The 12,931-nt window shown below is 40.0% G+C and overlaps 1 protein-coding gene across 2 annotated transcripts in view; it reads left to right on the forward strand.

Annotated features, from left to right (window-relative positions):
• Positions 1–1,524: 1,524 nt before the first annotated feature.
• Positions 1,525–12,931, forward strand: part of RNGTT (RNA guanylyltransferase and 5'-phosphatase) — a 171,461-nt gene continuing 160,054 nt past the window's right edge. Inside the window, exons 1-2 of one of the 2 annotated variants that reach the window (XM_071741359.1) lie at positions 1,525–1,770; positions 8,944–9,053. In XM_071741359.1, the coding sequence (XP_071597460.1) occupies positions 1,707–1,770; positions 8,944–9,053 (174 nt within the window). In that variant the 5' untranslated portion in view covers positions 1,525–1,706. The remainder of the gene's footprint in view (positions 1,771–8,943; positions 9,054–12,931) is intronic. The other variant, XM_071741360.1, reaches the window with a different exon arrangement.

The raw sequence follows: 12,931 nt of genomic DNA on the forward strand, positions 1-12,931 counted from the left end.
GCTGGCAAACATTGCCACGCTACCATTCTTCAGCTGAGCCCAGCACTTTTGGCCCATGGGCAATTTTCACTAGGATTCTGTATGGAAACACATTTTTTGTTATGTGAACCTGTCTGCAGGCCTAACCTTTGTGGCCCAGTAGAGCAGCAGCTCTGCTACACTAACACACCTGTAATATATGTTGATGAATTTGTATTCCTAACCAGTAAAATTCAGGAAAGAATTAAACTGAGAAAGAAGTGATTAGGGGGCTAGACAAAGCAGTTGAGACATGTAATTTTCCACTGAAACAGTGTGAACAATACAAGGCCCTAACGAGGCTAACTTCTGTCTCGAATTAAAAGTGTAGGTCTTCTTCTTAAAAAAAGACACTGCCAAGGCTAGCTAAGCACCAAAGGCACGTGAACATCTGCACAAAGAAGAACATCAAGATGTCACAACCAGCAGATAAGGGGAAAGTTATGGCTAGGGTCTGATATCGCCTTGTAACAATATAATGAAGTCAGCAAAATCAAGAAAGGTAAAAAGTTCAAGCCTGAGGAAGACTTCTTACTTCATCCTAAGACCCCCTGACGACCCCCGGATATCTCCGCCCAAACTCCGCCTGTCATGAATATTATAATGGCATGATGTAATCCTATGAATATGTATGTAAACCCACCTTCTTTTGAATATGCATAGAACTGTAATCAATAAAAGGTAATTCCAGAGTTTTAGGGGTTGTGAGTGTGAGTGAAGCGGAGACTCCCCATGCACCCAGCGCTGTTTTGTTTATTGCAATTTTATTAATGAAATTAAACCATTAACAGACTATTGAGTCTCGGTCATTTATAACACAGCGACTGCCTGTGACTGGAATAGTTGCACCTTAAGCTGGAAGAGAGCTCCATCTATTTCCACCTCCAGTCCTGGCTATAAGGGAACATCCAGGGGAAAGCAGGACAAGCACGGCTGTCCTTCCAGCTCTCTGCAGCTCAGACTGAGGTCACCTTTCCTGAGCCTGAATTAGGCTGCTGCTTCAGTAGCCTTTAGTTACTCTCTCTCTCAAATCCCCTTCTCGCCTGAAGCCCGTGTAAACCCCTCAGGTCCAGCAGCCCCGGTTCCGGTCACACAATCCATCCCTCTAGCCACTTCCAGCCCAGCTCCCGCTTCCATACTCTGGACTGCAAAGCCCCCGCTGGCAGCAGCGGGGATCAGGGACCGGGTCCTCTCTTTTCAAGCCACCTCCAGGCTGCCTTCTTCGAGTGAAACCCTTTCTTTCCTCACATTTCGCTGGGAATCATTCCCTGTTCCAAGTGCCTGCTTTGGAAAGGAAGGGATGAAGGCTCAGCCAGCACCACGGGATGTGCCCCTGCACCGCTCCGCTCTTTCCCTCCAGGCACGACGGGTCCCGCAGCCCGAGCCTCGCATCACTGCCCCTCTCCCCTTATCCACACCCCCTCCCGAACCCCCAGCGGTACCACCAGCCCTCTCCGGACCACCCCGCCCCCGGCGTACCGAGCCGCGGGGCCCGGCCCGGAAGCGGAAGGTTCGGACGCCGCAGTGCACTGTGGTTCGGAGGCGGCTGAGGCGGAGCTGGGTCTGAATGAAGGCGCCGCGGGCGAGGGGCAGCTGAGCGCCCCGGGGCCGCGCCCGCCCCGCACCCCCTGCTCCCCCTTTCCCTTCCCCCCCGCGGGCGGGCGGGCAGCGACCGCCCGGGCCCCGCCATGTCCTACAACAAGATCCCGCCGCGCTGGCTCCACTGTCCCAGGAGGGGGCAGCCCGTGGCAGGTGAGCGCCTGGCCCGGCCCGGTCCGGTCTGGTTCTGCCCTGCCCCGGAGAGGCTTTGTGGCGGCAGCGAAGACGGCTCGCTCCCCTCCGCTGCGCTCCTCTGCCTGCTGGTCCCCCATTCCCCGCTCCTTCTCCCGGGACGGCCGGGGGCCTCTTCGCGGCCGCTGCCTTGGCCCCTTCGCCCTCCGGCCCCTCTTTGTCCCGGTGGCCGCGGCGGTGCTGGTGCGGCCTTTCCCCCCTCCCTTCCCCCAAGCTCCCGGGGCTGGTGTTGTCCCGGGGCTGACTCCCCATAACGCAGTTGTGTTCCCTGAAGCCCGGCCCGCAGCGGGGCTTTGCCTTCAGCTCGGGGGCTCGCCCTCCCTTCGGCTTTCGCAGCCCCTGGAACCTCTGGACCCTGCGGGGCGGTCCAGGCGTTCTCCTTCATGCCGGGTTCTCGCTTCGCAGTGCTGAAGTTTAGGACTAAAACTTTTCTCGTCTGATGAGGGAGGCAGCAGCCGCTGCCGTACCGGAGCCTACCTCAGCCCTGACTTGGTCCTCTTGGTAGTTTGTTTGTGGACACTTCGTGCGGCCTCTTCCTTGTTTGGTTGTTGTTTTTTTTTTTTTTCCCCCGAAGGCTCTGCTGTTTATCAGTGTTGATCTGCTCCTTGGCCGCCTGGCTGACCCGTCAGCCTCTGGTGTGTTCTTAAACTCTTGAGCTGGAGACTGAGTTTCAGTGACCTGCTCCAAAGTTTCATGTGTATTTTGGGTCCTGTCAAGTGACTGCCCTCATCTTGGATGTTCTGACCCATAACACGTTCTCTCGATTGTTGCTCGGTATCTAGTCCTGCTGGCATCTCTTAGCAATGAAATAGGTATCATGTAAACACATTTTTTGGTTGTGAATTAGCTACCATACTCACTAGAGGTGAGTGTTTCCCCAGCTGCCTGACATGAGATAAACAAACTTTACACTTCTCAGTTTTCTCAAGTCCTTACTTCCTTTGTAAGGTAAGCAATTCCAGCCCTCCTGTTGTTGGTTTTTTTTCCCTACAATATTTTCTAGTTTTTACTCCTTTCATTTTCCTATCTGACATTCTAAAGTTTTTTTTTAAAAACACAGCACTTACTACTCAGTGTGCTATTCTAGCTGGCACTGTGCCGTGATTTACATAAGAGTTACAAGTGTTGCATTTTCTTTCTCACGTTTCCCTATTGTCATCTTACATTATTTCAAGGGCAGTTGCTTGGGGAACTGAAGACACTGCTGACTGTTTGCAGGTTTATTTAGAACTTGGTGAGACATCGCAGTAGGCTTCCATCTTCCCACCAATGTGAATTATTTGGCATTTTCTAGTATTTCAGTTGTACATTATGTGGGTTACTGGTTTCTCTCAAGTCCCTTACATGTCTCTTAAATGAGCCTGGCTCAATTGTCATATTGCTTATCTCCATTATCTCTTTTTTTTTTCCTGACCACTGGCAAATGCATTGCTTTGTTTTGAGAGATTTGATAGCCTAAGTTGTTAGCCTTTGACCACATGAAATAAAAACTAATGACTCTATTCTTTGTTTTTCTTCTCAGCAAGTTCTTGATCTCTAGAAGTTGTTGCTTTTGTTTGTTTGTCTATCTTTTAAGCCATGGATTCTCAAAAACAGCAACATAGAGTAAGCAAGAATGCAGGTCATCAGCATGTCATCTGCTGTGCCATCACTGCTTGTGTGTTTGTTTATTCAGTAACTGCAAGGTAATTATTTTCCATTCGGTGTTGATGATCGTGAACAAGAAGTTACTGCACCAAAAAAAAAAAAAACCAAAAAACCAAAAAACAAAAAACCCCACAAGAAACTGCTTGATTAATTTCTTTGCCTGCTTTGTTGTAATGCATACTTACATTAGTTCACCTGATTTTTAGTTTTTTAGTTTGTACAGCTTACTGAAAGCCACAGCATCCTATCAGTCTTCTCTCCTTTTTTGTTGTTTCACATTCAGAGACATCTCTCGGTTTCACTGAAAGGTCATTTTTAGAGTTTATTGGTGTTGGTACTGTCTACCAGGTGTGTTCATGTTCCAGTAAGCATTTCAGTCAAATTTATAAGCTTCTGTGCATGACTTTATTCCCATCTGATAGTCTAATTGTTGCTGAACAAGGTTTGTCTGGCTTCTGTAGCCTGATATTCATCGAGCATTTGATCATGACCCTCTTGTCCTATGGTTGTGGCATCTAGAATTTCTAGGTGACCTCAAATGAGGCCTGGAGCTCTTCTGGTGGTGAGGTTGGATTCATGGGGTTTAGCAGGACCCTTCCTTCTGACTGAAGCAAATTGATTCACGTTTCCCATTATTTTTCAGTTTACTTTAAATATTGGTGGTTTTCTTCCGCTTTTTGTTTTTACAGCAAAGCAGTTTTTCAGGAGGGCACATTGTCACATTTATTGCATTATGGTGGCACCTCAGTCATGTAGTTGATGAAAAAGGGTTTTTCTGAACTCTTAGATCAGGTTACATCTGTCTTGGTGCCCTGGAATCACCACCTCTGCAGGTACCTGTGTTTCATAACCACCAAAGAGCCAGTCTGGTTTGTTTGGGTTTTTTTTTAAGTTTTAGCAAGATACTGAAGAAAAGGCAAGAAAATTCTCAGCAGTGTCTTTCAGTCTCCTTGTATTGATTCATTTCAATTAATCCTGTTACAGACATATATGCAGCATTCAGAATGGTGAGATATTAATAGTATCCATATTGCATGTAGTTACAAAACTAGCAACTTAAGTAGAGTAATGCCTCTGTCTTGGGAAGTTGCTGAGGTCATGGCTGCTCCTGAAACAGAAGACTCTTGCTTTTTATGGAGGTGGGTTGTTTTTTTTTTTTGTTTTGTTTTGGGTTGGTGGCTTGTTTTTTTGCAGTTGCAGATTTTACTATTTCATTTTATCCACATTTCCTGTTCTTAACCTTCATCACTTTATACAGTCCAAAGTTCCTAATCAGTGCTCAGTCTAATCATACCACGGTCATATGTAATTAGTAACTACTGTCTTGAGTGGATAGCTTCAAGTCACAAAAAATTATTCTAAAATAAGAGTAGCCTTTTAACTGGTATGCTCTAGAATTCAAATTTTAAAAAATGTGCCAAAATTACAGTATATATATCTAGGAAATGTGATGTCTTGAGTCATTCACTTTGATGTCTCTCAGTTTTATCCACTTGATGTCTCTTCTCTGACATCCTGGGCTCTTATTTTTAGAATTTTTACCTATTTTCAACCTAAAGAGTTACCATCTGTTACACAGGTAACTAATTTGGAAAATGGCTTTGAATACCCACTTTCTAAAACCGTTTAACAAATTTGAACTTAATTATGGAAGTAACTATCAAGTGTCAGGGTTCCCATAACATTTTGAAGTAAGTTGGAAAATTTGATTGAAGAGCTACAGTTATTATCATAATTTAATTTAGATGTGCTAATGACTTGGGATGATTTGATATCCATTTAAAATATCACCTTGTTACTGTCGGACCATCTTGTTCAACAGAAAACATTTAATCTTCAAATGCCTATGTATGGAGGCTTAGGTTGAGTTGCAGTTGGTTTTTACTATATCATTTATTTAAGCATAAGATGCAGGGCAAAACTGTAGCAGAGATGATAGCTAATGCTTCATTTATACTAATCCATATTACTCAGTAAGGTCAGAAATCTTTGTTACAATTAAAGCTTAGATTTTCTGTAGCTTAATGGCAGTCACCTAAGAGAGGCTTATACTCACAGGGAAAGAGAATTTTCAAACTTCTGTAGATAAATCACTTAAGGAAGGAGGATTTTCAAGCTTTTGTAGATAAATCACATAGTGAATCGCCAGGTATTTAAATGTGATGAGATGATATTTGGGATCTAGAAATCTGTGTACCAGCCAAAATTTAGAAGAAAAGAAGAATGTAGTATAGTGCATAGAAATGATGTGACATTAGATTGCAGTGAAATGTAACATTAAAACAGAACAACCCAAAAGGAAAAAAAAAAACAAACCATACAACCAAAAACTTCAGAGCCATTGCTTTCATAATCTGATCACAAAATTTCCCTAAATTGCATTAATTCACTGTTTTTGTCCGACATTGGCAGGCAGGTTGTTTGCTGCCATATAAACTATTTTTCAGTGATAGTGCAAAACTGGAATTTCGAAAAAGTCAGGCACCTCAATACTTCCAAAGTTCTGGTTTTGACCCTTGGAAATGATAGTAAACGGACCATATTAAGATATCCATAATTTCCACAGCTGGTAAAGGTATTCAAATGCTGCTGGGGACACTGGCTAGACTACTTTATCTTTTTCTGGTGGTGATCAGGATTGTATTATGGTTGCTCAGAAGGAATTCGGAGTGAAAATCAGACACTAAATCAAGGTCTTCTACTGAAGTAGGGATGAATGTGTTTGTTCTCTGTTCTGGAAGATGAAGGACAGGAGAGACTTCAGTGCGATTGTACAGTCCCTAACTGGATGATGGAGGAAATAATCTTAGCCTCTGGGCACTGTTTTCCAGCTCCGTTCTCTTTTTCCCAGGATCTCATAAATGATGGTTGGTTTTCTTATGTATCCATTGACTTATTGTCAGTCCTTTTCTTAATGGAATGCTTGGGATTAAAAAAAAAAAAAAAAAAAAAAAAAAATTTGGTTACATTCTTCATGTTTGGTAGTGACGGAGTGGATGTACTAGGATGGGAGTGGTAAGTGCCAAGCCTAGAACACTTGCAGATGTGCTTGGTGTTTTGCAAAATTTACTCTTGAGTAATTCTTGATTTTTGCATTAGGATCATCTAGAATTAGGATTTGCATAATCAGTCTTTACAGAGGAAGATTACTGGTTAAATTGGAAGGGCTGGCAGAAAGTGAGAGAGACTGATGGTAGTGCTGAAGGTGACAGTGAATGCAAAGAAGCTAGAAAATCAAAACAGATCAAGAAAGGAAGAAGTGGAGGCCAGGTAGTCAATTCAACAGCTGTGACCAGAGAGAAGGATGTATAACTTTTGGAATGAAAATGCAAAGTGAATTGAAGTTTGGAGTCAAATAAGGTGAAGTGACTATAAATTTGTTACCATGTATGTGTGTGTATGTTGACTGTGTGAGTGACCAGCTTTTCTTTTAGCTCTGAAGTTTGGAATGGTCTCAGACAAGTGTAACAGTGAGGGTGTTTCTCATGTTGCTGTTTAACATCAAACCTGGGCTAGCAAGTTGTGTAAAGCTTCTCAGTTTCCATAGCTGTGTCCTCTGTGGTTTATAATGTCTCTTTCCTAGAGGTTAAATGCTTATTTGAAACTAGATAAGATGTTTTGATAGGATTGAAGGCTATAGAAAAGTCTATGAACTCAAATTAATTGTATAGAGAACCCTCTCAGCAGCATTCATAAAATAAAAATAGAATGCATGTTTCTTTTTTTACAAAAGATTAGCTTCTCTCTTAAAAGTTGGTCTCTAGTTAAATACAATGGAAGTTTTAGTGTCTTCTCATGAAGTGTTTTTTCTTGCTGAGATAGCAGTATTTTCATGATTAATGTAGAAGAATTCTTTAGGATTAGTGCTGGGTGTGCTGATTCACATCAGAATCTGAAGGCAAACGTATAAATGCTGTGTAAAGTGGATGGTGGCTGTTACTCTGCTTTACAGAGCTTAGCAGCTGCATCAGATGGCTTAAAGAATACTATAGAAAGGTGTTACATTTTTTCCTGCTCAAATTATCATGTGGGTATTTGTGGCTTGAAATAGGAAAAGCATTTTAAAAGTTACTGAAGTTAAAAAAAGAATTTTATACAGAATGAACTCTTTTTTTTCCCTATCTAGGAAATAGGTTGCTTGAGTGCTATTAGAAGCATTTTAGAAATATAATTCAATGACATCAGGTTTTAGCAGCACTTTTTTTCCTGGCTGATTTATGTCTGGTGCCACCTTGGAGTTCTTCCTCTATGAAAAAACCCCATTTCTGTTGTTCTTTTGTGGCCTACAATTATGTTGTTGCATTTCCTTTGATTATAGAAGGGGTGTCTTTTTAACAGCATGGAAACAGTTATATTAAAAAAAAAAAAAAAGGAATGTGCTGGGGCAGTATTTTTCTGTTTTCTTGGGGGTGTGTTTATTTGATCCATCTTGGGACATAATTAAGTTAAATATTTTCATAGCTGTTTAGAAATGCTGAGGTTCTCCCACTGTTACTCCCTCACTACGTGATTAACCTCGGACAGATAATGCCAGGTCTCTTTCTTCTTCCTATCAATTTGCATTAATTTCTCCCAACTAACTAAGTGCAGGGTAGGGTCCCAGGTGTGTGTGGGAGGAAATGTGTTACTTCCCAGGCACATATGGTGGCAGTGACTTGGTCTGTTAAGTTCTTTCTTGTCTGTCTGCAAGTGCAGGAAGAGTTGTTGGGTCAGTACTTGCTGCTCAGATCCTTGTTCTGCATGCCTGTAGTTGCTGGGGTTCTGAAAGAAAGAGCCAGAGATCTCTAGAACAATGATTGCACATATTCTGCAGTGGATCTGATAGATGAAAAGTCAATATTAAAAAAAAAAAAAAAAAAAAAAAAAATTGGGTTTTAGGAAGTGATGGATGTAGTCTGGTAAATGCTTATTCTGGCCAAGTTTTTGTTACTGGTTTGTGACTTCCCTGATGTCTGAACCAGACGTAGGTGCTGTGCTTTGGAGAGAAGGTTGAACTCTGCTGCAGAACTCTTCCAGCAAGCCTTAAGAAGCACGTTAGAAAGGTGCATAGCACATGGATGTTCTGGATCAAATGCATTTTTTAAAAAGTGTTTTGTGTTTTCAGGTAGTCAAACTGCTGTTTAAATGGTTGGGTAACGTAATGCCTTTTAAAATGATATTTTTATGTTTTAACTTTACCAAGTTTACATTTTCTCTGCTGTGCACTATAGCTCTGCAGCTTAAATCAAAAAAGCTAGCTAAAAATGTTAAATTACTTGTTTTTAGATGAGCTGACCTGTATTGACTTTAATCTCCTAAATTTATTGGTGAATTTTGAGAACTCATAACTGAAGAATTCTAATTCAGCTGTTACTGATACTTTTCCTGTGATTATTTTTCATTGAAAATGAACCTCTAAATCTGTTCAGCATGTTGCTTTGAAATAACTGTGTTGTACATATAAATGAATATACATAAAATGCTGCAAAATTTTACTGTCTTTCATAGGGAAGTTTTTACCTCTGAAGACAATGCTAGGACCAAGGTATGATGAACAGGTTGCTGAAGAAAATCGTTTCCACCCAAGTATGTTGTCCAACTACTTGAAGAGCCTGAAGGTATAGTTAAATTTTCTAGTGATTAAAACTTTACTTTTATTACTAATATATATTTAAATGTTGCTTTTCAGAAATAAAAAACAGTGGTTGATGGCTTTCTTTAGGACATCAGTAAAGAATTATTTTTTTTGCTTGTATTTTCAGGTTTTCTTTGCAACTCTTAAATTTCCAAAAGTGCTTTCTTACAGGCAAGAACTGTGCAAAGTCCTACATTTGCTGCATGTAGCTTGAAGAATCTCACTTTGTGTTATTACTGTTGCATCTTGGAAAGATGTAATTGTCAGCATTCAGCTAGACTGAATCTGCATTTCTGCAAATGACCCTTGAATATGGATATGTGAAGCCTCAGTTTTGCTTGCAGGAGTGAAAACATTTTAAAATGAAATGTGAATTTCATAAAAGTTTTCTGCAGTTTCAATACAGTTCAGGGGTTTTTTTGGTTTTTTTTTTGTTTTTTCTGTGTTTTGTTTTTTTTTTTTTTTTTTTTTTAATGCATAGAATACTTTATGGTACCTAACAAGCTATACCCAAGTATTTAAGACCTCGGTTTTATCAAGCAACTTCCTAATGGAAAAATAAAAGCATAAAAAAAAAAAAGGAGCATGGACTCTGGGACTCAGGAAGTCTGGTGGATGCCATTGTCATTGGGTTAGAGAGTTGTGTTTCTGGCTTATTTCTTCATTCTCTGTTTCACATATTTCTCTCTTGCACTGCACTATAGCACAACTTTGATGATAGGGGTGGGGAACAGGACCTTTCCAGCTTATCATGTAGGTCTGAAGTGTTGTGCCCAGTCCAGTGCATCTGGATATGTGGAAAAAAGGATTTTTAACCTCCCAGGCAAAGAAATGCCTACAGCCTAATTCCTTTCATCTATTAAGTAGTTATATAGAAGATTAGCACCATTTTATTTTTGCTTTGTGTTTATTATAAAACTAATCACGCTAATGACATTTTATCTGTGTTTTTTTGTATGGGGTTTTTTTTTCTGTTGATCTAAGTTAAATTAATTCTGAACTTGTTTAACCGCTAGGACATCAGTTATCTGAAATGAATGTCTGGGCAATTAGCATGCTCAAATTACAATATTCCTGTTAGGAAGTAATCACTTAGTAATCACTTTTCAGCCACATTATTGTTTTCAAACATAAATTATATCACTGGTTAAAACTATTTTCCTCAAAGTAGCAATGCAAGAAAAAAAAATCCTGGTATTGGAGTGAATTCAGTGTATTGTAGTATACGCTCGTCCTCCTGGGGAGGATGTTTTCAAGTTCCAGTGTCTAATGACAAACTTATGGGGTCATACAAGGGGAACCTAGCTAAGCCCATTTGATTGCACAGCAGCAGCAGAGTGCATACCTAGGGCATTAATAGCTGGAATTAGCTGGAATGTGAGAAAGTGAGGAGGAAGGCTTTTATAGCTGTAGGAGGACATGGAGAGCCTGGCCAAGTATGAGCAGAATGGATGTGATACGAAGATCTTGGTGTTACTGTATGTAGAGGATGAGAATTTCAAGCTATCCGTGAGCTTTTTTTATCCTATTACAATTAGAAAAAGGAAAAATAACTAGTTTCTGTTGTGTTTCTGTGTGGTATCTAAGATTGTATTGTTGCAACAGTCCTTGCAAGAAATCAGTGTACGTTTTAGAGAGAAGCTGCTCAGGAATTTAAAAATTATTCTGTCTTCCAAAGCTGTCCCCCAGTGGGTGTGGTGGTCTGAAAGACATGGTTAATGGAAAACAGTGGCTTGGAGAACAGGGATGGGGGGTGTTTGGTGGTTCATTGGTAGGGTTTTTTGTGGTTTTTTGTTTTTTTTTTTTCTTTGATCTGTTTTCTGTTTTTCTGTTTTTTTTCTTTGTTTTGTTTTCTTCCTAGTGGGTGACTGTCTGTTTTAGCTTAGTAAATCAGGTCCTACTAAGAATTTTCTGGGACCAAACTTTAGAGAGTGTAACTGAGAGGGTGTCTGTGGTAACTGATTTAATGTCAGGGTTTCATAGCTGACCAAAGTACCTGCATGTATACTAGAGCCTGTTCTATAGGTGAGAATTGAGGTTCCTCAGAACAAGCATAGTATAACCCAGGTTCATTCACTGAATATACAAATAGTTTTTCATAGAACTAGCATATTTTAGGTCTACTTTTCTACCCTAGCATGCTGTCCTGTACCATCACCTGGAAGTACTGGTGTGGGAATATGTTATTCTTCTCTGAACATTTATTTTGAACAGGTTTATGTCTGTGTCAAAATATTGTGGAAATTTTGTGTGGTCCTACTTGTGAATTAAGTAGTCTCTGAGATATTTGCTAAATGTTTTTGAGAATGGAAAGAGAGAAAAGTAATTTAACTGTTTTTTAGTATAATTTACTACAAAATTAATCACTGGGTAGTATGCTGTCAGTCTGTGTTTAGCATCTCTGTTGACACTAAGTATTTGAAGTTTCAGGTGATGTAGCATTGTTTTCAGATGTACCCCTGTAGAGGTATCTTGTATTTCTGGAAAACATAAAAGTAAATAAAGTATTCTGGATAAAAACAAAGTTGAAGTAAACAAGGAGAAAATCAGAACTGGTTTGAGTATTACTCTAAAAATGCCTGATGCTACTGACATAACATTATGATGCTTTTTATTATCTGATAGATGTGTTATGAAAGTACAAAAGTATTATGAAAGTATATTATCAGAAACCTGAATACCATGGATGACTCTAGGTAATTAGAAAATTGGAGTCTATTTAACAACGTATCCATGTGAAACATCTGCTTCTGAACTGTATTCCAGTTCTTACTGGAATTTATCTTTTCTGAGTCATCTGGAAGCAATGTTTTGGTTTTGAATTCTTCCAACTGCACAGCAAAATTAGTCTCAGTACTGAGCCTTCAAATGGGAGTTTGATCATATTTAATTTGTCTTTTGAGTATGTGGTGGAGTTTTAAATACATTGAAGACACAGTGTTGTGGTTTTTTGCAAGCATACCATTTGTCAGTGTTAACATTTTTATAAGTGCACTGTTGATGTATCTTTAAAAAACACAAAGCTATGGAACAAGGATTTTGCTAAACTACCAGTCTTAAAATGCCTTTTAAAAAGGCACCTGGTTTCATGGTTAGGATCCTACTTGAAAGCATGACATTCAGCATTTTGACCAGAAGCTTAGGAGTCAGGAAACCAGAAATATTTCAGTACACAGGTGTGTTTGTGAGCTGCTTTTGAGTGTTAACATTGGGAGGTTTATGTTTGGTGCTAATTTTATTTGGACCAAAGATCAGTAGAATGTACTTTACTGATGTTCTCTTTGTGTTGGGTGCCACCCAGTGGAAATACTGCTTTCCATTTTGCTTTTTACAAACACAGTAACTTCAACAAGGCTGCTTTAGGTATTTTACAGCTGTTTAGTATAAAAACCAAACATTAAAAAGTAATTTCATTCACAAGGGGACACATTTGGTAGGGTAGAGTGGGCAAAGCAGTCTGAGTTCAGGTGTGTACAATGTTAGACACTTCCACCTTAATTACTGACAGCATCTTTGAAGATTTCAACTGATTTCACATTTTAGATTTGAATAAAATGTTTCTGAGAATTATAGAGAATTTGTGTTTTAAAACTGAAAATCTGTGTGCATGTTTTGAACTCTGGATTTAAGATGAGGAGTAAACTAACATGAGGTACTTCATCTGAGAGTATACTTGTTCTACTTGTCAGTAGTTAATTTTTCTTATGGTTCTTCCAGCTTACCTTTTAACACAAAATCATAGAATGGTTTGGGTTGGAAAGGACCTTCAAAGCTCATATAGTTCCAACCCCCCTGCATGGGCAAGGACACTTCCCACTAGACCAGGTTGTGCTTCATCCAACCTGGCCTTAAACATTTCCA

Source organism: Heliangelus exortis, chromosome 3 (genome assembly GCF_036169615.1).
Source record: "Heliangelus exortis chromosome 3, bHelExo1.hap1, whole genome shotgun sequence".
Classification (NCBI taxonomy): Eukaryota; Metazoa; Chordata; class Aves; order Apodiformes; family Trochilidae; genus Heliangelus; species Heliangelus exortis.